Here is a 24889-nt window from a genome sequence, read left to right as displayed (position 1 = left end):
ATGGAGAGCCCGGCGGAGAACCCGAGCAGGGCTGCGGAATATCTGAAGGAGCTCAACAGGATCATCGAGACGCAGCAGGAGTTGCTGGAGAGGCAGCGGGGACGCATCGAGGAGCTGGAGCAGCAAGTGTCCGACTTGTGCACGGAGAACGTGTGTCTGAAGGAGCAGTACCAGCGGCACCTGGCCACCTGCAGGCTGCTGCAGGGCTCCAACAGCCTGCTGGCACTGGCAGCCATCAAGGAGCACGGCACACAGGAGAAGTAAGACACACAAACACAGCTAGAGAATCTGTTTCACTGTTTTTCCTCCATTGGTCCTTTTTATTGTGTGAAAAGTTGAGATTTGTCCCTGATCACAGTGGAATGCTAAATCAGAGTCCATCCAGTGCAACACTGCCACACTGTGATCTGCAGCTGCAACTAGATCCACACTTTTACTTCTTACTGTTTAAAAAAAAACAATTTGCTCATGGAAAATGGGTCGATTGCAGAAAATGGCTATTGTTGACCACATCTGGAAACATGCAACTGTGAATTTGACCACATAGCAGCCAGCAACAACACGCACACTGGTGATTGAACCAGCAGCAGTTTCCAGCAGATTCATTTTCAGTCCAGTTTGGACTGAAATATTGACGAGACGCTGTAACTTACACGGGAACATAACTGTCCAAGACTCTGACGGGACTAAATCTTCGGGAAATGGAGACTTTTAAATTGCCCCTGATGATTTCTGCTTTGTCATCTTCACGTTATTTGTCAGGCTGAGTTACTTGAGCAGAATCATATACATGCCATGCCTCCTCCTGCACAGCCCAAAGAGGTCTTCAGGGTTTCATGTGCAACGGACAGGCACATTAATCCATGATGTATGGGATGCTAACTACAACCCCTGGGGGGGAAAGGGAGCCTACTTGGAAGAGATGCATTATGATGTTTTAGGGCTGGCCCTGTCAGCAGGCGGTGGTCTGAGCCCTGAACAGAACAGAGCAGACCAGGTAGGAGAGAGAATGTAGTATGTCAGTATAGTGCTGGTTAAGACCTTGACAGTCAGACACAGTGTCTGGATTACCCTCCCTGCACCAGGGACGTGTTTACGTGCACTCTGTCTGCTGTTTTCTCCAAAACCCCTCAGCTTGCAGTCATTGATCTCGATCCCTGACCGGCTACAGGTTGGTGTGATCGCACTTGACCTTTGTCTCCGGGGGTTTGTTAGTATCATGAAGATCAGTGTCAGCAAATCAATCCTGATGACTCATGGACTGACAGCAGATAAAAAAATTTCCTATGCCCAAGACCTCTAGTGTCTCTCTTTTATAAAGCCCACCAAGGCTCTTTGGAGAATCAGTCAGTCGCCGTCTCCCCTTTTCCTGCAGTCACACACTAGTTCAGGCCAGATGTGGTGGACCGGCACAGGTTACTGTGGAGCCTGAGATTACCCCAGTGAACACGATGAAAAAATCACAGCTGTTAATAAAGTAAAGTGAGGTTTAGTGTTGATACCGGATTTAAAATGTAATTTAAGTGCGGTGAGAGATTTAAAGAAAGCTTGAGTCGGATTCTACCATTTGCAAAGGTCAGTTTAGCATAGTGAAGAAGGGATTTTGAGTAACGTGCACTTTGATATTAACCAGTGCAGCCATCTGTTCTTTGCCATTTACGAAGGTAGGGAGAACAGTGGCAACACAGATGTCATTTCTTCAGCAGCTTTTACTTCAGGATTTCTGAGGGAGTCCATGAATCTGCAGGCCTGGTGTTGTCTTCATTCTCTCTGCACTTCCAAAGGAAAGGCTGAGCAGCTGCTGGAGGGTTAAATATCATTTGCAGGCTTCACCCTGTGTTCTGCTGGCTTGTGTTGGACATTGGTTATTTTTAGCCATGCTCATTTCGTGTCTGCTTGTTGGCCGGTTGATCCATCTTGATCCAGATTTAAATTCCTGAGGAGATATTTGCAACGTCCACCCGATGTCAGCTGGGATTGGCTCCTGTGACCCGTGAGGATAAAGCCGCGTCGATAATGGATGGATGGAGACTTTGGTTAAGGACTTAATACTTTAGAAACTGATGACATTTCTTTAACCGTAATTTCAGCGTTGGGTTTTGTCGCTGAAAAGCAGCAGCATCTTAGCATTGTCGTATTGGTGTTCTGTCATTAGCATCTAGCTGTACCATGGCCCGAAGACTGTATAAGATGGACGACATGAACAAATGGGGTCAAAGTGTCTCGATTGCCACCTGGTGGCTGGCTGCAGTATAGGTCCGAACCCCAGCCTCATCCATGTTAGTGAATGGGACATGGACCAAACTAAAATGTCATGAAACACGTCAAGCACATTATTTCAAAGTGTTCATTTTTCTGATAAGTTTGGTTTCAATTAGTTATTTGATGTTATAAAAATGGGGGGGAAACTCCACGATTGACAGCTGAGGGTGACTTGTGATTGGCCGAGGCCGAGCTACCATGGTTCCAGCCCCGGATCACCACTGCACGGAATCAAATGTGGTTTCTCAAGAAGAGGATTTACTCGTGATGCTAAGAAAAACTCAGAATGTTGTTTAAAAACACTCTGAAACTGAACTCTGGTTCCTCAGAAACTCCCCTAACTCCTGAAGTCACACTTCTGTAAATCAAACCAAAGATAGATCATTCAGCAGCTGGCTAAAATAATTGAGAAGAGCCTTTGAGGATCTAGAGAAAACCCTCAGATCAATGTATTTTAAATGACCTAAAATTACTATAGCCATCATCTACAGGTCTGCTGACTTGGAATGGCCACTCTGTTATTTTCAGTTCTGCTGGTGTTTTTCATCTCTTGCTGTTGCCTTTGTGTCCCACATGTGTATTAATGCACGAGAGGCACAATATGGGGCCGTGCTCATGCAGCTTCAGCACAAGATCCTCCTGTACTGCTGAGCAGAGAGTTCCTCTCACCTCGGGAGCTTTGTTTTGAAACAACCCGATCACATGTTCACCTGTGACTCTTCACCTGGTGGGAGCTGCTGCCTTTTCTTCTCTGTTGACGCTCGCTCTGAAAACACAACTGAAGGGCTGAGGAGCACTAATGTAAATTGGGATTGTTTTTCTGAATATCAATTTAACCTGCAAACAGCCGATGCAAATATTGTTTCAACAGACGCACTTCAGGATCTATAGCAAACACAGATTCCCTGTTGGCTTTAATTCCAGTGAGGCCTCAGCTAGTGGGTGCCTTTTATAGACTCATAGCTGTTTGTATTATGCTCCATACATCCCATACATGTGCAGTAGAACAGTGGCTTGTATATTTGCACGAAAATTCAAATCTAAATGGTGAAATCCATGCAAAATAAGAAGAGCTGCTTTGTCTTTGTATTCTTTTAAAAACTGTGGTAAGGGAAGCAGACGTCCCCACTCAGTCTTTCTGTAAGTCCAGTGTTGATTTTACTTTTTTAGAATCAGAATCAGAATTCTTTTTATTGCCATGTATATTTGCACATACAGGAAATTGCCTTGGTGTGGTTGGTGCACTGTACAAACAACAATATAAAAACAACAATATAGAACAACAATATACAGTAAGAGAGTTATGGGCACGTGCGGTGCTAAGGTGGAGCGATTGGTGATTGTGCCAATAATATATAGTTATAAATTATATGCAGGGGGGGGGCTTGTTTGTGAGCCCCACTGCCATAGGGAAAAAACTGTTCAGGTGACGCAAGGTTTTAGTCCTGATGGCCCGGAACCTTTTTCCGGATGGGAGTCTCTGGCTCATGTGCCTTTAGATTCTATTGCTTATGTGTGGACCCTTTTTTTTTTAAATATTCTTTTTTGTGGCATATTTATTATATTGTGACCTCACTAATGCTATTGAATGTCTTTGGCTTTTGCTGCTGAGGCACAGTTTACTTACTGCCCCCTCTCGTCAGTGCATGTAGTGAATCTATATTCCTACAGAGCTCAGATATCTGCGTCGGTTTGAGGCTTGTATTGTTCTTCACTTCCGTTTTCTTTGCCGTTCTGGTTTTTCCGCTGTTAGCAAGTGCTCACATGCCTGGACGGCGTGATTCACCTGTGTTAGGCGTTTTGAAAACAGTGCACGTTGTGTGGAGGGTTGTGAGCTGAGCTGTCAGGTCTCAGTTGGTACTCGTTTGACAAGGTATTAGTATTGAAGTGACATTAAAATGGAAGGAGGGGAAAGAAAAAACACTTTCAAAACACACGGTGGCAGATAAAGAAATCTACTGAATGATGCATTCGATTATTTGCTGCTATCTTGGGTTTGGCTGCAAATAGAAAGCTTTTCCCTGAATGTACAGTAGCTGGTATGTTGTTGTTTTTTTTCCCGCTCGAACCCTTTTAGAGACAAAGTGCAGCGATCGGAAAATGTGATGAGCCACTGATGGTGGAACCCTTTAGTGCCGAGTCAACAGATTTCTCCATGAATTGTGCAGAACAGGTTCCTGGATGTTATTGGAAATCCTCTCGGTTTGCACTGACCCTGATGTGGATCCGTAAACGTAGTCATCCAGGGGACTGTGGCCCCCAGGAGCTGGTTGAGCAGCACCAGCTCCTGGGGGAGTCACAGCCTCTCTGGCTCCGTTTCTGTAAATCTCAAGCTAAAATGTCCAGGTCTGTTTTTACAGCTTCTTAAGTTTAACTCAAAGTCTGTGTAAAAAGATGGTAGATGTAGCACACACACATGCACTCTCTCCCTCTCTCACACACACTCACACACACACAGGTCTCAGGTTTCGTCCACTCCTGAGTTGCCTTGTCAGCCCTTTAGTCCGGCAGTATTTATGCTGACCATATGCGCTTCTCTTTCCTAATGGTCTTTGTTTTTTACAGCGCTCTACAGTTACCTGTATCCCTTGTGCTCACTTTGGAATTAAAAAACAGGTAATACAAGTTAGACTTCCGGTAGCCCACGGTGGTGATACTGGACTTTTCAGCAGGTTTAAGTCGAGAAACGACTTTTGTTTGTCTACTCATTGATTGTATAACCTGTTGTAGAGTGAAACAAAAAAATCACAATAAAAGAATCTTTGAATTAGGCGACATGTACTCAGGATGAATGAGTTTCTCACATGATGCAGTCTATAGGCTGGTGGGGAATCCACTGGGATCTGAAACTGTCCTGAAACTGAAACTTTCCTCGGGGGTTTTAATGAGGAATCGAGTCTGCGAGAGCTTTCGTTTCTGGTCTTCTTGCTGCTTGATGCTTCAGCTGCAGCTGACAAACAGCTGACGTGTTGTTTTGAGGTGTGTTTAACACCCTCAAATTCCAAATGCAAGCTCAAGGCGTAATGCTTTTAAGTTTTCATCCATTCTGCCTTGAGGCCTTGAGTCAGGTCAAGTTTATTTACCCAACACATTTCCTCTGACAAGCATAGACTCCATGTGCGTCCCGATTAGAAGCAAAGAGACACAACAAACACAGGACATGACTTATCATATGAAATATATAGAATATTTAAAAAATAAATCTACATGCATATATCCTATTTATACTTTATTCTAGATATTGTGAGGAGACCTTCACTTGATGACCTGAGGGTGTATGTTTGGTTTGTATTCAGTTTATTTCAGTACCAATGGAAGGAGCTAAAGAGCTAGACCACTCATAGACTCAGAAAAAACAAGATGTACTTAAAAAATCCAATTGAGAAATTTCTTCAAACCTTCATCTTGACTCGTGGATGAACTGATAAGAATTCTGTGATCATACGTCCTGCGACACGCTGCCTGATCCGCCTCTCGCTCAATGTCAGCCGGGATCGACTGCAGCCGCCCTGCGATCCTCAGATGATAAGCGATATAGATAATGGATGGATGAACGCATGCTTGTCAACCTTCAAAGTCACTGTGACCTCACAAAGCAGCTTTTTGACCTCATATATCCTGACTAAATTCAAACGGATAACTGGTTTATAATGGTTTTAATGATGTCTAAACGAGATATACAAAGTCAAAGTCTTCACTACATATAATATATGAGTATGTGATCTGCAGTTTGTCTGAGGCACACACGACCACTTGGTGGTAATTCTACTGTTATCAGACCGTCATTTAAATTCACTATGAAGCCCAGTAAGTAAAGAAGTCTGAGTAATGTTGCATGATCAAATATTGATGAATGACAAATCATTGCTAACTCCAGAGTTCTCCCTATTAATGCTCTAATTGAGCCAGAATGAAAGGCTCGGTGCTGATGTAAGAGCAGCAGAGACTTTTTAGTTGCTGATTCTCGAGTTTCAACCAGAACGAGTCGTGAAGGAAACTTTATGTGTAACTAATTCATGCCTGTATCCAAATTATGTTTTGGGCTTTATTTTTTACTTTTGAAAAATCTGAATAATTTTTGTTGGAAGGATATTGATTTTTTTTTCACATCGAAGTCTAATCAAGTGCAAACGTTGTCATTCATCTTTTTACCACATCAACCATGTTGGTTTTACAATTTATCTCCGATGAGACTGGAAACAAGCCAGAGGGTTTAATAATCCGAGGATCGGATCAATACATATTGAGGTACTTGACAAAGGTTCCTTTAGGTTGTCGATGTTGGCTCCTGGTGAATTATCTCTCCGGTGGTTTTATGTTGCCCTCTGTATTGTTTATAGAGACTGTGTCTTGGCTTGTCCGCTGTGATTTGCTGCCGAGGAAAACCTCAGCTGCCTTTATCCCCTGGACTGAGCCTGTTGGCTATACAGTGGAGATCGGCAAGTTAATAAATAGTTCCCTCCAAGCCAATGTAGTGGCTTTAGCATGTGTTTAGGGACCCCTCTGCGAGGAGACATAGCATGATGGAGAAAGCTTCTTCTCCCGGCTGCCGGCGTCTACTCATTTACCAGCGATCTGCTGAACAATCAATGTGCCAAACCAAATTTACGAGCACATGAACTCCCCGCTCTCCAGCAAATCCCCCTCTAATGAAATACGCCTGATAAATAAATGTCTACACAGGGATGTTCTGCATTCAGAGCCACCTATAAATCTCAAGCAATGGCCTGAGACGGTGTGCATCTTGCACTCATACCCGACTGCAGGCTGATTTCATCTCTAATGGCCGGTCCCTCCGTGCTTCTCAGTGTGGTTGCAGTGTGGCTGGAAGGGAGCCAGGAGCTGCTGACCTCTGCCTTTCTCAATCAGGTCCATTAAGACTGAGTTAAGGTTGCTTTTCTTTGCTTTGATGTCGCTGGTTGTCCAACAAGAACGGGATAATGATGGCTCTAATGAGCACTGTTACCTCTATCTCATGGTGTTACTGGTAAAGGCCACTCCAAAGCCACGGGGGGCGGGGGGGTCAGACGGTATCCCTTGGTATGAGTCAGACGGTTACGTTATTTTTAAATCACCAATCTCTGACGTAATCTTTTGCGCGGAAGAGAGCAAGAAAAAGTCTTTCTATCAATTCCTTTCACATTTCATTACAGGGTTTTCAGTCATTTGCAGGATAATGTGGTTTCATTTCAAAAACCCTCCTCTTCAGATTGCGACTCCTGATCCTCAGCTCGAGTGACAGCGGAGCCTCGTTGCCATTCTGCCGGTGCGATCTGCAAACAGGGACTTTGGTGGATAAACAGCTGCGTATGTGTGTAACTGACGTGTGATGATAGTCATGGAAAGCTCTAACCAAAGCCCTGATCTGCAATCATTTTAGAGCCATCACAGACTCAGTTGACAGCCGGTGTAGCTTAGTCTGATTTGCATGGAAATGAGATTTAAAGGTAACCTGTGGAGTTTGAGTTTTATGAATGGGCTCATTCAAAAGCTTGTTCACAAACTTGTGAGTGACATGATGGGTTAGGCAGCGAAAGGGAGACTGAAATGTAAAAGAACATTTTCTGATGAAGACAGATCAAACCTAAAGGAATCCATGTCCCTGTGCTTGGACTTTATGCTAAAGTTGTTTGTTACGCAATCGTTTTTCTATCAAATGTTATAATTTCCAGAGGATACAGAAGTACATCCCTGCAGTATCTGTACCACTTATATACGCTTAAGCCGTTTTCAGACATGACCTCGGGGTAAAGTCCAGAGAATTGGCCACGGAGTTTACCCAGAGTAGAATCCAGTGCATGTCTGAACGCAGCTTTAACGTGGTGGGGGAGCTGTCATTGGGTGAGAGACGTGGTTCACCCTGGACAGGTCGCCAGCTTATCGCAGGCCCCACCTACCAAAGCTGTAGCAGACATGCACTGAACTCCGGAGTTTGTGTATAAGTGAATGTGTATGTCTGTATATGTGAGAGCTTCCAGCATTTCTTTCTCTACTTGGGCCAGAGTATAAAGTCTGCAGAAAGTCAGGAGGAGCCGATGTGAGATCAAAGCAGGAGAGTGGGGGGGGGGGGGGTTGATGATGCTTCTAACAAGTGACGGACACAAAAATAATTCAAAACAAAAAAGGAAACAAATATCTCTGAATAAAAAAGCGCAGCAACACACTTAGAAGACACCGACAAAGATGTCAAGGTTGTGGTGAAAAGAGCTGATGTTGATGTGCCGTAAAACAAAAGCATGTGATCTCTGCAGTGGAAATTCAATATTACTTCCTTCCTCTGTAAATGCATCCGAGCGAAGAACCTCCCGCTGCGTTGGGCGTGTGTGAAAGGCAAACTGTGGAGAAAGTCCAGACTCACTTCTCTGAAGGTCCTGAGCAGGACATGTCTGGAAACGGTTTACGAGTCTACAGTCCACCTGACTCCAGTCTGCATGTCTCTGGACTGTGGGAGGAAGCCAGAGCACGCAGATAAACACGGGGGGGGGGGGACATGCAAACTCCACACAAAGTTAGTTTCCCCTCGAAAAGTAAAACCACTTTTGTCTTTCTGTGAGAAATATCCAATGTGCAATAGCTCCTGAAAGTATTCTGTAAAGTTGACTTTTCTTTTTTACTGAACACCCTTCCCCCCCCCCCCCCACGTTGTCTAAATATAATTTATTTTGTGCCACCGTCTTGTAGCTTTACAAATTACGATCAACCCTAGTACGGTGCATTCGGCGGGTCCACGAGGCCGAAGTGCCTCTGTTTGTTCTTTATTTCTTCTCAGTTGAACCAATTATCCGCCTCGCAGCTGTCAAAAGCAGCTGATGCAGCAGCTGAATCGAAGGCAATTTGTAGCATAGTACCTGTGGAGAGTGGGTTGAAAGGCTGCCACTAGTTTTCTGCCAAGTGGAGTGGGGGGGGTTGTGTGTGTGGTTGTGTGTGTGTGTGTGTTGTGTGTCTCACTGATGAGTTGGAGGCTGAGTCAACAGTCGAACTCTGATGCAGCTCACACATCCTCTTACTTATCATTGTTAGATATCAAACACTGGTTTCCTGTACAGTCGTCTGGCCCATCGACCACCAGCGCTGGGGCTGAAATTGCTTTTCACACACAAAGCTGGTGTTGACTCTCGTGTGTTGTTGTTTGTTTGGTTTTAACAAAGCGGACATATCCAACTTCATTGGGTTGTTAATTACTTGCTGGTTCAGCTTCACTGCTTCCCCTAGTTGTTGAGCTTATAATGTGTGTTTGCTCGGCTGTTTGTGTTCTCCTGCGTAACCTCGACTTCACAGGAGGGTCTTAGAGTGGAACTAAGTCCGAGCAATATTTTCAGGAATGCAAAGTGGGATTTCCTTGTATCCAGCTCTGTGTGCTGGTCGGGTGCTGGCTGCAGTCGAGGTTGGAGAAAAGAGCCGTCGGCCTTTTCACCATCAACAAGAGCTTTAAGGATCTGAGACATTAAACTCTGATGTTATTACGATGAGACTTTAACATTTCTGATTTTGTGCATGAGACACTGAGACGGAGCAGAGGTTGGTTAATGTCTTCCCTTTGGGAATATGGCCAGAAATGATATAAGCAGGTATACGCAGGGTTTTAAAATATGGGTAAACCTGCAAAAGGGAGACTATAGACTCCTTCATCATTTCCAGTGAAGGATTCATGTTACACTTGAAACTTGAAAAAGGCAGGAGCTCGCTCACATTGCAAAGTTAGCACGTCCACCTTTTGTTTTGGTTTCCATCGCTGTCGTTCGGAGCCGCAGTCGATAAAAAGCTGGGTCTACTGCAGAGTCTTTTGGAGTGAATGCCGATGGTAATTATTCCCACTGCAAGATGTTGGCATTAGTGGGTTTTATGACCAGTGGGGCTTTGAGGTTATATCTGCAGATTTCAGTCCAAACTCCAGCTTTAGATGTCAGGTTTCCTCCCTGGGATGCAAAACCTCTCAATGGATGAAACAGCCTCCAAATGCTCGTCAATAAAGGCACCGCCCCCAACTTGATAACAATACTGATGCTTAACAGAGTCTGTGAATCAATTCTAAAAGATGTGCTTCCCCTGCTGGTGCACAAAGTTAGATTTGTAGGTTATGAGCGATGAAAATGGATGAAGCAGGTTGAGTGTGTGTAGATGTGTGTATGTGTGTTTGTGAAGGTGTGCCATCCCCCCCTTAAAGCAGGGGCAGACAGCCAGTGGGGGTCATGCACCATTAACTCCTGGAGATCCATCATTTCAGAGCGCCGCAAGAAGCAAACCACTACAGAGGACTGCACCGACTCATTAGATCTGCTTAGCCAGACACATTTCTGCCGGTAATTAGTTGCTGATTAATACAGATAAGCTCGGTCTCAGTGATATGGACACCCGGAGTATGTGGCGCACCGAGGAGGAGTCTCACAGATGATGAATGTTCTTCATTTACTCACTGGACTGAGAAGGAAAACCTTGAATCGAGGGGGAAGAGACATCAGAGTGGGCACACATGCGTGACAAGGGAGAAGCAAGAGGAAGAAAAAAACCACGTCAGGTTGAGAAGCAGCTTTATTTTGACGGCAGGAGCGTCTGTTTCAAAACAATGAGAATAAAAATTAAATGCTGTGCGAGAACTCGAGCTTCTCAGTGTTCCTCCGAGGAAGCTGTCAGCGTGAGTGAGCTGCTACAGCAGAGGGACGGTTCAAGTCATCCATCATTTGGTGACATCGCTGTGCGTGGACGCAAAACAGCCACAAAAACTGTGAAAAGTTAGGTAAACTCCACGTTACTTTCAGATGTGATTTATTTTTTCTCATCACAGCTGGAAGGGGTTTTGTTTGTCAAAGCTCCAAGAGATTCATGGCTGTCAAGGCTGCTGCCACACATTACAGTATATTCAGAAAACCCAATAACCATTTTAGGGAAATAACTCTGGTCCCAGCGGTTCATGTGGGCCCTCTGTAAAGGTCATAGGGACATTTTATAGTCAAAGAGGAAGTTTGGGTTGTGGGTCCTCATTCAGACGCCGAGTGATACTGGAGAGAAAACCACAAAACGGTGGTTCATTCATTTGATGGTAATAGCTGGGTAGAACATCTCTAATGCAACAGATTCTAAGTGACAGGTCAGATCTGCGTGGACAGTAACAACTTTATGGATGGTTGTGCTCCACAGCTCTACAATGGAGCAATGGACGGAAAAAACAAGTATTAGTATTATCTCTTATGTTAATATGTGAAATGTCAGGGTTTTGGGGGGGTTCATTATGAAGCTGTAGCAGAAAAAATAAGAAGAATATAAAACAGCCTATGGCGAGCCGCCTCAGTCTGCATCATTAATGAGGAAACTGTGACATGGTGAGATTGGGCGCAGATTACCAGTAAACTTGCTGGTTGGATGCGGTCAGGAATCAACTCATTCAGTTTTTGCTTGGAAGGTGTATCCAGGAATGTTTGTGCACTTGATATTTTGGAGACTTTGGAGATAAAAATCCTGATTCTAGTTTTGTAAAATGTAAAAAGATATTCCGAGAAAGGAAAACCCCGACATGCACTCTAGACTTGTTTTGTGTGGAAGACAACCTCCAGTACACACACACAAAGCTTCTGATACACCTCGGCCAAACTTTGATTACCCCTGAAAGGAAAGAGCCACACTTGTGTTTCCTTTATTCCCTGAGTACTCAGCTTCTTTTCCTGATTGCCAAAAGAGCAATGAAGCCCTGATGTTACTGGGTGATAATGTGGTGAAGGGCTCGGAGCCATTTCTCTTGTTGCTTCAATATTTAACAGGGAAAAACAAATAATGGGTTTATAATTACATTGGAACGGGTCTGTCCAGAGGGAGGGAGAGAGACTGAAATACATGATACATGGAAGTGTTTTTGGTATTACATAAATTGTTAAGACTAAAAAAATACACACACACACACACCAACACACGCTCACACTCACACACATGCACAACAGAACAGGGATGAAAGGGCTTGAGGATGTTGATGTGTCAATCACTGCTGCTTTGTGGGCCGCAGTTTACGATGTTCCGGTTCATTTGAAGCAAGACGGAGAGCTATGATTAAATGTGCGGAGTCGTGCAGTTCTGCAGTCGTGTCCAGTTGCACTTACTCCTGCAGAAAGGCGGATTGATATCGCTGAGTCAGCATTTTCCTCTTTTTTTTTTGCACTGGGTGTGCCCTCTATCTGCTTCCTCTCTCACAACAGGAAACAGACTGTCCTTGTTGCAACAGGGGGGGAAAAGGACACAAGTGTACAGGATGACACACACACACACACACAGACACACACACACACACACACACAGAGAGACATGTATGCACATACAATCAGTTAAACATTGATTTGACAGTAAAGACAGACGTAAAAGATCTGATTTAAGGAAGCAGCTGGAATCTTTTTTTTATTTTCTCTTCAGGGATTTGGCTTTCTCTCTTCTCTGTCGGCCACCGTGGCACAAACACTTGTGGAAGCCTTCCTGTGGAATGATATCTCCAATGGGATTTGGCGCTTCATGCATTATTCACAAGGTTTTGGAAATGCACCTGAATGAGCCTCAGTAGCCCGAGTTTCTGCACAGTGCTAGAAATGAGCTGATTGACTTGCATTCTAACTCCCGACCACGCGTATCCATCAACTTCACGATGATAGATTCTGCTTGGATGAGGCAATAAAATGTAATTTCCTGAGCAGACGAACAGGCTTTGTCTAGACTGCAAGCAGTGTTACTTAATACTTCATTATGCTCATGTGTAATCTCATACAGTCATACTTTCTGACAGAGCTGCTTCACTCTGTCTGAAGTCATATGTTCTGAAGTTAGACTGAATGTGTAGCGGTTTACTTGAAACCCAATAAGTCTCCTTGGGGGGTCTGTTGACTCTGTTTGAGTCTCATCCAAGAAGAAAAGAACACGTGTAAATGTAAAGTGTGGATCTGTCACCTGCAGCTTTAACTTCACAGGAGAGTGGCTCAGAAATGGCGGGGGGGGGGGAGTAAAGTGGTGAGGTTTGTGACTCATGTTGCCTCTCACTGATGTAGCAGACTGTCTTACTGTCGTCTGTGCAGGTGTGACAGTCGGAAGAATGCGTTAAAAATAATCCAGGCCTGACTCACATGGTGAATAAGTTCTTGATGCAGTTTCCTCTCTGCAGCCCAGAGGAGCTGTCCAGGGTTCTGACCACGTCTTCCTCCCCCGCGTTCTGCTCTGAGGAGGTTTGGTCTCTCGCGATCGGAAGCTGATCAAACCACGGACATTTCAGTGATAAAGAGATTTGTTAAAAATATGGCCCTGATCGTTCTTTTTTTTCAGTGATGCATTGTATACACAGCAATCAATAGCCCCAGTAATTGCCATTGGATCTGTGCTGCGGCATGTGTGTCAGTGCATCTCATCCTACCACTGCATTATATTGACCCAGCTCTAGTTTTCACCTCCGCCAAATTCCACAGTCAGAATGGGGCTTGCCCATCATGAAAACCAGCAGTGGTATCAGGCTGGTGTGGAAAAAGGAACGGGTGATTGTGCGTCTTTGCTGAAAATTGATTTAGGGAAGAGAAGTGTGCAAGGAAGAAAGAGTTGAACACCAGTACATCGTAGATAATAAATAATAAACAAGTAAAATAACTAACCGTGAAAAGAGAGGAGGGAAAAATCACCCTGCAGCCCTCAGAGAATCGGCGAAAACATTACACAGCAGAGAGGATCATTATTTCCTGGAGCCAACTCGACAAAAACAGAAAAAGTGAGCACTACACCCACTCTGAAAGGAACCTTTGCAGCTACAGCACCTAATGGTATAGTCAGTCACTGTGTTGTCTTCCCCCCATGAATACCTCATTGTTTCCTTCATGTAAAGAGTGAAAAGAGGCGACAAGGGGGGGGGGGATCATAAATTTGCCCTGATGCAGTTATGCCGTCACGTCACTGCTCCTCAGTGCTGGGGTTCACAGGGCCGGCTACATTTTATTTCTGCGGCGCAAAGAGTTCCTCTTCACTGCAGACGGAAAGCCATTCACTGCAGACGGCCTCTGAGACTACAAGACTTTGTAGCACCAGTGCAAAGTAACAGGCCTCTTTCCACAGCAGGCATTTTTACATTTTTATATAAAGCCACAGATCTGCTGATAATGGGAGGGGCCACCAGATCAGACATTTAGATATGCAACATCAACACAGGAGTGTCCCATGGAGCGATTCTACAGTGTCATATCTGTTGTTCCTATCTCTTGTTTCTCAGTAATTCAGTTTGTCTGTTATTTTTGTCATTGCATGGTACACACACACACACACACACACACACACACACACACACACACACACACACACACACACACATACACACACACACACATACACACACACACATACACACATATACATACAGTGTATACCCATGAGCCTTGGCTCCCCGTTGCTATGGAGAAGAAGCCAGGCAGAGATGTAACAAATTCAAAATGCTCCATCATTGCTGCTAAGAAACCAGACGGGTGCTTGGAGAGTGCAAACCTCCGCCACGGCTGATTGGCCATTTTATTACTGAAACGAGAGAGTAGGGAGGGGGGGGGGGGGAAAGATACTGGATTCCATTTCATACATTTTCATGGAAATTGTCTCTGTAGTTTTTGACGAGTCCTGCTCACAAAACTAAAGACAGACAGACAGACAGACGATAGGCAACCTACTTAAAATACAACATCTGGAGCTTCCTCCTCTAACAGAATATAAAGGCTTGTGATTGGCTGCTTCCTGTCACGTAGTTGAACTTTATGATTTTACGACCATTTACTTATTATTGAAAAACCAACTTAAGGACACATTTTCATTATCTTTTCTAATGAGGATTGATCTGGGAGAGTTCCCAGATCAGTTCAATTGACATTCCTCAAGAGGAAAGTCAATGGAACTAGTAGACTTACAGAATCAAGTGTGCCTGTGGTAGCACCTCTCATCCTGCAGCTCCGGGTCCCTGAAATTGAGGCAGTTAACTGTAAGGCACTCATCATTCAGTTTATTATTTATACTTATTGTTTTCCTTCTGTGCCATGGGTTAGGGGTTAGTATAGTAGTTAGTTATTGCTCACAGTAACTTATCTTTTCTATCTTTGCCAACGAGGTTGTGTTTGTAGTTTTCTGTAGCCTTGCGAGATAGATTCAACATTTTCCTTAATTTCTCAGAGAGTGATTCATGTATATCTGTTTAGGGAACTGATTTAGCAGCTTTAAGGAACAAGAGGCAGTATAGTCCTGATCAGCCCTGCAGTGGCAGAGGAGGCATCCTCGACTCCCTCAGTGGAATATCAATGGACAGTCTTCTGAATGTCACATTCAAGCTGTTGCAGGAAATTAAAGTGCAGCCCCCTTTTTTTTTAGGAGAGTTGTTTGATCCACATCGTAGGGTCACACCTTTTAGTGCCAAACAGCTAAATCTGGCTGCTGTGATGTAGTGTTGGATGAAGGGAGGTCGGTCACTGAGGTGTTTTATGTCACTCTGTGTCTTAAACTGCTTTTATTGCCACACTGCAGTGTCCTGTCTGCTCAACAAAGTCACTGATCCACTTTCTCTGTCCCTCCAGGTCCGAATGCGACTCCAGAATGGTCAGGTACGTGCAGCTCTGATAATGATCTTTATCTTCTACACATGCACATGTGAATGTTCTCTCTGGAAACACTCCTAAATCCTCTATCGTTTGTGCAGGCAGGGAAACATAACGTTATGTAAGTCTTGTGATTTGAGCGCGTAAAGCTGCATAACAAGGGATCATGGTAATATTCAGACCGACCTTTTCTCTCCATCTGAAGCATTGAGGCCCGATGTGGAGCCTGTTCGTGTTGTTTGTGGTTATTACTTTGTGGAAGGAACAAGTAGATTTAATGTCAAGTGGAGTCCGAGGTCACATTCCACTGTTGTTAGCTTGTTGGACTTCAGAAGCTGGAGATTTGCAGGTGTGTTATATACTGACAGAGTTAAAGTGCGGGCTGGTTTAAAGCTGTAAAGCGACTCCGTTATTGCTTAGCAAAGAAATATCGCTGGCATTGAGAGAACACCCGGTTGCGTCTCTGTGGTAAACACACTCCTTCTCTGCGGCTCCTCTCTTTAGGGACGCCTCGCCGTGGGATCCAGACGCCGTCTTCCTCTGTAGCACTGTGTGGAAGTGTCTCGACAAAGTTTCAGAAAAGGTTTTCCAGGCCATGTCTGTTCGTTACTTAGGCTCCAACGTCTGTGCTTTCTCTTCTGCTCTAAATGTCTCATTACTAATTTGAAGCAAATCCAGAGGGTCACAACCCGTTTTCTCTCCGACAACAACTTATCCAACAAGCCAACAAATCACCTCAAGGTGTCGATGAAGTTGTCGATGCCTCATGTAAAGTTTTTTGGTCCCTAGCATGTTCAACTTCTTCGGTTATGGCTGCAGGCGAGCTGCTAACGTTATCTGCAGCAGGGGACTTAGCTTCTCAGGCTATCGAACACAGTACACGCATCAGCTCTGAGATATATTTCATGTTTGTTGCCTTGGCCAGTTTTGCTTCTTGCTTTACAAATATTGCAATTTTCGTAACGCGTAACCACGCTCGAGATCGCGTTGGACTCACCGTGGTTCTGACTGTGTCCACGGATCAGATATGAGTTTGATCAAGTTCCACGGGTGAGTCACATGGTCTCTCTCTCTCTTTATCTAAGCTATACTCTCTCATTTACTCTCACTCACGTATAAATACTCCCTCAACCAGATGCACTCACAGGCACTGAAATTCAGTCGGTACCCTTAAAAATACAGAGTTCGGTAAATGACCTTATATCCTGGAGAAGTGTGTCAGTCTTTGTGTGTGTGTGTGTGTGTGTGTGTGTGTGTGTGTATTAGGAGTTTGTCTGCCACTCAGCAGCCTCCCCACTAAACGAAATCGGGGCACATGAAATATATTATATCAATTTGAATTTGTACTCTATATGATCAGTTAAAAAAAAAAATCTGTTATAGTATATTTAGTCATATGGCTGGCAAATATTAATCTCACTCCAAACATCCGAGTCCTGCAGCGAGTGTTATTTGAAGCTTTAAAAGTCAGCGTGCGATTCTAGTTACAAAACTTTGCCTCGGGTGAAATTGCTTTTTGGACAATACAGGGATTTTCTGAAATACCAGTTTTTGAATATTCCACATAAGACTTTCACAATCAGTTTCCCTGCATCCAATCAGACCGTGCAGCTCCCGGTGTTGATGATTAAACTCTGACTAAATTATTTATTGGAGTGTTTTCCAGACCTTTCTCCACAGAGGAAGTTTGACTGACTGTATTCAGTTAATGGTTGAAATGATTTCTGTGTCATTTCATAGTCATTAATGATTTCGTCATTAAAGCTAGAGTTGATAATCTTCTTATGACCAGGATATTGTTTCCACTTCTCTCAACCCTATCTTTTGCTGCTGCAGATGCTGGAATCCAAGAAACAAACTCATCTCACCAAACCCTTGTTTTGATGTAGTCAGGAACTTCCCAAACGGCTGCACCCCCCTGCATCGCCGCCCTCGGTTCTGAATTTGGCTGCACTCTCTAGATTGAAGCAGGTTGCCAAGACTGTTACAGTCTTCTCATGCACATCTCCACCGGCACCCTTTGAGTCACGTGACCTGTTGGCAGCTTCATTCATGTGCTGGATGCGAAAGCTGGGACACTTTTGAAGGGAACTGCTGACAGACATGATGGCACTGATCCTGCAAACCGGTGAACAGCTTCAGGACATCAGACGAGAGCAGATCATCTGACGCCAGGTGCAGCTGGTGATAATTCAAACCTCCAGTTAGGAAGACTGCACCTGAAACTTTGATGTACAGGATTTGGAACCCATAAATGATTATAATCAGTTTAATAGTAAATTACTTGACAGATCAACAAATGAATCCAGACCGAATTCCACAGCTGATGATGAAAAGACAGCATCTCGGTCAAAGCTGATTTAGGAAATCCTACCGCCCTTGTGTGCAGATGGCTTCAACTCGGCACAACACAACTTTAGATGTGCAAGTTCCTGCGACAGTAACTGTTTGAAGGAGCAAGAGCCAATCAGAAAGGTCCAATGCTTGGCCATACTCTGTCACACAGTCAGTCATAGAAATGGACTGCATCTGTAAATGGATTTATATAGGAATTATATACAATATTCTCTATTTAATTGCTGCTTTTTCAGTCTTAACGACCAATCAGAGAGCTTTAATTACAGGTCACATTTATCCATTCACACACACACACACACACTGCGCTTCTATTTGATTCTATAAATCATCATTGTGTTATTCTATATCTTTAAAATGTGGACTGTAGAAGTCGGGGATCAAACCAATAACTTTTCTTATTAGTGGACGACCCACTCTACCTCATGAGCCGCAGTCACCCAGCACAATGGGAAATACATAGAGTGGTAAATAAATGAATAAACAAATAAACCCAGTCCAGAATACTTTACATTAGAAGTAAAAGTATCAGAAATCTGTTAAAATCCCTTTAACAATGATGGATTTTTAATTTAATTTAATACATTTAATTAAAGGTGAAAGTAAAGCAGGCTCGTTTTGGAGGTAGACTTGCCTAATAAACATTTCAGTTTGTAGAATTATTATTCATACGATATGCTTTGTTTTGACTGAACCTGGCTGTGGCAGTGGGAATGGACCAGGAGCTCTCACTGGTCAGCTCTCTAACGGATGCTCCCACCACAACAAGAGCAGGTACAGCAACAGCACTGGGAGCTCTTCTTCTTCTGACGTCTCAATGCAGATCAGCAAAGTGGCTCCACAACAAAGCTGCATCCATTAACAACATGCTGCAAAAAAACTGACCCTTATATTGAAGAAATACACTAACAACCGTATTGTCCTATTTACATTCAGGTCAGATTTCATAGGTCATAGAAATGTTCATATACAAGAAAATATGAGTCAATTAAAATAGGAGTTGCTCTAATTGGATGAGTTCAGTCAATTCAACAGAAATTAAGCAATTATACCTGAATGGTTTCTTTTGTGTGTGTGTACTTGGTTTTGCTACCTCTTTAGTACCTTTCAAAACACAGTAACAAGGTGATTTACTAGTTATAAATGAAACATTTAAGGCAAATATGATAAAATTATAAAAGCTATTTGAGGATCACACAACAATAGAGCATAACAAATGTTACAGAGGACACAAGTGTAAAAACAAGATCAAATAAAAGATTATAAAGTGAATAAAAAAGACAAAAGAGGAAAACACTCCTATAAAAATGAGTCCATGAATTATGGTCAGGTTATGGTAAGGCATGAATTGGTCAAGGTTGAGATTAGGGATAAGGGTTAGGTTGTACACAACGAATGACAGTCAATGCAAAGTCCTAACAAGGGGGGGCGGGGGGGGGGGGGGGGTGTGTGTGTGTGTCCTGCGTCCTGCGTCCTGCTGCCCTCACACCCCCGCTCAGAGAGATCTCTCCTCTGGATTAGGCGTCCGACAAATGTTTTAATCACAAACCGTGCAAGATAACTTTTATGTCCCTGTAGTAAATGGGAAATCAATTTTCTAAATTTCCTCCGTTCCAAGACCGGGGCCGATAACGTCAGAGGGTTTATCAACACCAGTGTCTTAAATGATTTATCCCCAGAGGCCGTTCTGATGCCAGATCAGTGAGAGGAAATCCTGGGCACTGAAATTCCAGGGAGGGGAATTCAAACCTGATGAATTCAGCTTTAAATATCAGCATAAAGTGAGTAGTAGCTGTGGTGGCATGTCTTTAAAATGAAGGAGCAGCCAGTTGGAAGATGCTCTGACTGTTAACTGTGAATTTTATCTCTGAATTCCCTGTAAATCAGTCTCATGGTTTATCTTGGCGCAGAGTTCCTGTTGGTACCGGAGCTGCAACTGCCAGCGCAGCATTCTGCTGACTTACAGTCCCTCACATCTCTCACCTCTGTTAACATGTCACACCATGACACAACCCAGCCTTACTGTTTTAAAAATGTTGTGTGCTACATAGCTTGGTAGGTTTCATTATAATTAATAATGGAAAAAGCAACTGAACTTGGCAGAGGCGCTATAAATAAATAAGCCCCGCTCCCGAAAGGCTTGCTTTGCACTGGTTTGATAAAAGTGTGTGTGTGTGTTTGTGTGTGTGTGTGTAGAGAGAGATGGGCCCTGTCTGCCGGTGATGGGGGGGGGGGGGGGGGTAATTCTCATATACACACGCTAATGACAGAGGCCTAACAACATGGCGGTGTTTAATGGTTATCTTCTCTGTAATCAGGATGGATGGCTTCATTCAGGTGTGATTATAACCTCGGTGAGATCGGTGACCTGCTGTGATTGGATGGTTCCTCGGTGAGCGTCTGATGATGAGAAGTTCCTGGAGCATAAGAACCAGCGCGTCACGTGGCGAGGAGCGGTCTGTGCTCCGTCTGTGCTCTGTCTGTGCTCCGTCTGTGCTCTCTGTGTTCATACCTGTTGGCTTGGATTGTTTCATGATGGATGGCAGTTGTTTTAGTTGGAGTGTCTGAGGTTGGAAAGGCTAATTGAAAATTCCGGTGGTCTGAGGTGGTTTTTCCGAGTCGTGCATATTCGTTTATTGAACGCGTTTGTTCCGACACGTACAAAGGCCGGAGCAGCTTGTCAGAGAGCTGCAGCGACTGACTGGATTCTGCAGAGGTTCAACACACAGGGTCTGCAGCTTTTTATTTCCTCTCACTAATCCACAGAGTGTTGGGGAACAGAGAGAGAGGCAGGGATTATAAAGCCTCCCCATTATTGTGGAAACGACGGCGAGGAGAACAAAGCTTTGCTGTTGCGGAGGTTAAGAAACCCTTTTGAAGAGTGCGTCTCTAAAGAACGCTAATAAGCAAAGTGTTTCAAATCAATTTAAAAATCAATTTCAGGCCAACTAGTCATTGTATTTACTGCCGAATGAATGTGGGATCATTTATACAGCATAATGCCGCACTATGGGAATAACTACTCGCTTTGGAACGGAAACAAAGAGACTGCACTTAAAACGTTGTCTTCTAACAGATGGGGTGTTTGCTGGAATTGCTTCGGAGCTGCAGTTTTTCTACCTGCCGGCGGGACAACCCTTTAAAAAGCCTCATTGTGTGGACTGTGCTTAACTCAAACATAAATCTAAACCCTAAAAGAGAGCAGGCCGATCCTCGATAGCATGCGTCCGGGCAGGTGAACTGATATTTGTCTGTGGGGACCAGAGGTGACGGGTGCTGTGTTTCAGGAGCCGTCTGGGGCCGTCTCTCCACCTCAGCCAGAGCTTTCCACGGGGATCGAACCTGTTCTCCTTTCCCGTGTCCTTAACCGTCTCCGGATCGGACCAAATCTCAGCTCGCCGTCTTTTCGAGTCCCTCTCATAAGCGAGCTGGATTGCGGGTCTTAAACCGGCTTTGTTCAGAAAACACCTCTGCTCCACAGGAATCAAGCAAAACGCAGCGTTTGTGGGAAGTGAGTTTTGAGAAGGGAGCAAAGCCGACTGATGAAATCGCTGTAGAACATCTCCCCTGCCTTTTTATTAATGAACTGTGTGAGTTTCATTGCACTGAGAGACATTTGCATTTTTTTTTTTATTAATAATGAATTATGTCGGAACAACAGCAAATAGCAGCAGCCAATGTAACAAATACGTAGCTCTTATTCAAAGGCGGGAATTAAGTCTTATGGAATATAAGCAATATAAAGACTTTTCCCGTAGGATGATATAAGCGTGATGCTGCTCTGTATCGAGCTTCTGTGCAGCTGCAGGTTTGTGATGAAGACCTCGTGCCCTCAGAGATCTATAGGTTGTCACTGTTGGTTGACAGGCTGAGAAATGTCCCCTGTCCTGTCGGGGGGGGGGGGACGAGCAGACCAAAGGTGGCACGACTCAGCGAAAACCTTAACAAACAACAGAGGAGAAACGTCTCTGCTGAAATGCTCTTCATTGGAAGGAGATGAGAAATCTCTAAACAGGTTCCACTGACCAGTATGAAACCAGTGACATTCAAATCATTACCAGACAGTGTTGTTTGTTTGGTTTCACTCTGAGTGTATCACACATGATCCTGGAGACACACACTGCACTGGGAACTATCACAGAGCTGAACCAGAGGATTTAATTAAAGTGTTTCAGTCACAAAACTTTACAGGTGAAATCAGAATGAAGCTGCATGTGGTCCGAGCCGAGTCTTGAGTACTTACGTGATAATGGAGTAACGATTACTAGGTACTTGTGTAATAATGTGGTAACACCCATGGGTTGTGATATCGGCATGTTGATGGGCATTGCTGCTGGTTTCATCCCACTGCAAGATGGTCTCTATAGCTTAATTAGTATATTTTATTTATTTACAAGCTTACCCGTGGATGAAAAAACAGCTCTGAGGGGAAGAGGGGGCTCTGCTTTAGATGAGCATGGGTTCTGGGAGTCATTACATGTTGATGCCTTTTGGCCTGTTCGGTTTAAATGATCTGCAGTGTCCGTCACATCTATTTTGTCAGGTTAGAAGCTTGTTTGGATGAACAGCAGCCCTGGTGTTTGGTTTCCTGTCTGAAATGGAGGTTTTCATGGCACGGAGATCAGGTAGAGGTCATGTTTTCACACATCCAGGCCAGGAAGCTCCACTACACATGATATTGTGTGTTTATGTACGCCATTTAATTCAATGTAAATACTTTTTCTTGGAAAGACGCCTGTTTCACCAAAAGTTACAACTCTGAATTTCAGTGAACATAATAAACAGTGTGGACATAAAATTGTGACAAAAGGAAGTTGACAGTGGTAAAAACCCTTAACTCACAAACCCTCTCAGGGAAAAATGGATGTGTCTCCGTCCAGAGCAGTCACACAGGTTCCTTTAGTGTCTGACCTTCCCTGAGTTGTGTGTCCTCTTGTCCTCCTGCAGGAGACACGCCTCCCTACCTGTCCAGGTCACAGAGAATCCCGGGAGGTCGGCGTCCGGGGGCTGCAGAAGAGCCGTGCCCTGCCACAAGTGGAAATCTGCTTCCTTTGGGTAAAGTAACATGTTATTCTTTATGTTTACATCCTTAAGGTTTTGCTGTTTTTCCCATGACACATTTCCATTGCTATGGCAGCGAGTGTTCTCTTTGTCCTGATCTCAGATCAGCTCTCTGCTAATTAGCCTCTGTGTGGCAGACGTAACACTTGTTACCACTTGCAAACTGTAGCCGCGTCCCAATAGTCTGAGACTCTGCTGCTGCTCTTCAGTCCCCATGTTTTTGTGACACAGCAGTTTCGGTGCCGCCTTGTTGTTTTTTCCCGACGTGCACATCGCACCCCAGCGGCCAAATGCACAAGCAAGAGCAGATCATTAAGCTTTTCCTTAATGAAATATGATCCCTGTGAATGTGAGCCGGGGCTGCCGCTCACCCATTGGCTCTCGCTGAGCTCGGGACGGCCCCTTCAACACACGAGGAGAGCTGAGCGCACAGCGGCATCACTGGGACGGACTTAAGGGGCTTCAAAAGGCTGGAGAGACTTTCAAAAAGACGCCTCCCAGCACTGTGTGCGACATCATCAAAAAGCCACGCGAGCATAATCCACGGCCCACTTTGAGCTCATGTGCAGCCCAAAAATAAATCCCAGTGCGTGGTGGTGACGTTCTATTTTTAAAGAGCAGCACTCTTTTTTTAAACTCTCGGTTCAAGACATTGGCTTCATTGCAGAAATTCGTTTTTTTTGTTTATTATTTCTCGCCGATTAATACCTCACTCGTTCTTACTGATTGTCGCCACGTGTGTAATTTCCGAGCACAGTTGTGAGCTAACGCGTTAAATGGATCATGACTGTAAACAAGATGATGGGCGTGATCGGAGGTTGATTTGTTTTCCTCTCCAGCTCAGCAGCGTTGTTTGTCTCTGTTGAGTCTTACCCAGCTCACGCAGGCACACTGTTGCTTTCGGCTAATTAGCTAATGATGACAGCGCCAGGCAACATGCCCTCATCAGATATCTGATCATTTTGTTTCAGACGCTCGCTTTATGCTCCAGAGGTGTAATCATTCAATTAGAAGGGTTCTTTTCTCCTGATATCCAGAGATTATTCTGCAACTGTGTCCTTATTCTACCTCTCTGGTCAATTTTGAGGGGATGAGAATGTACGTGAGTGGGTTGTTGAAAGCCCTGAACGCACACACACACACACACACACGCACATATATACACACACACACAGTTGTATTTCAATGCCCTCAGAGGACGTTAGATTGATTTACATTGATTTCCTGGAGACTTACTCTAACCTTAACTATAATTAGTGCTTATTTTACCCTAACCCTTAACCTAACCTTAATCTCAACCTAACTTTAACCTAATCTTAACCTTAATCTACCTTTTATCACATTACTTCACCTTAAAATGTTATGATTTACATTATGGGGACTTGCTTTTCGTCCTCATAATGAAGACATGACCCCATAATGGGACTGTGCACACACACACACACACACACACACTAGGAATGTGACAGGTCTGATTGATTGGGTTATGCTCTTTATCGTTCTCTAACTCAAAGCGAAACTGTTGTTATGAAGTTTAAAGCTTTTCCTTCATGTGTGACTTGTTTCCTTTGAGGACAGGAAGTTCACTTGACCTGACGAGCAAAGGTCGCGGGCCAGATTTGAACCCAGGATGTAGCAGT

General features: G+C 44.2%; 1 protein-coding gene across 1 annotated transcript; it reads left to right on the top strand.

Moving 5' to 3' along the window:
• Positions 1–23247, top strand: LOC128442101 (uncharacterized). The gene is made up of 4 exons (XM_053424334.1): positions 1–197; positions 10637–10659; positions 13205–13244; positions 23136–23247. Exons 1-4 carry the CDS (start codon positions 1–3, stop codon positions 23245–23247), a joined length of 372 nt encoding a protein of 123 aa, XP_053280309.1.
• Positions 23248–24889: the final 1642 nt, after the last annotated feature.

This window comes from Pleuronectes platessa, chromosome 6 (assembly GCF_947347685.1).
Source record: "Pleuronectes platessa chromosome 6, fPlePla1.1, whole genome shotgun sequence".
Lineage (NCBI taxonomy): Eukaryota > Metazoa > Chordata > Actinopteri > Pleuronectiformes > Pleuronectidae > Pleuronectes > Pleuronectes platessa.
The sequence above is the reverse complement of the archived record's forward strand: the minus strand, read 5'-3'. Positions and strand labels throughout refer to the sequence as shown.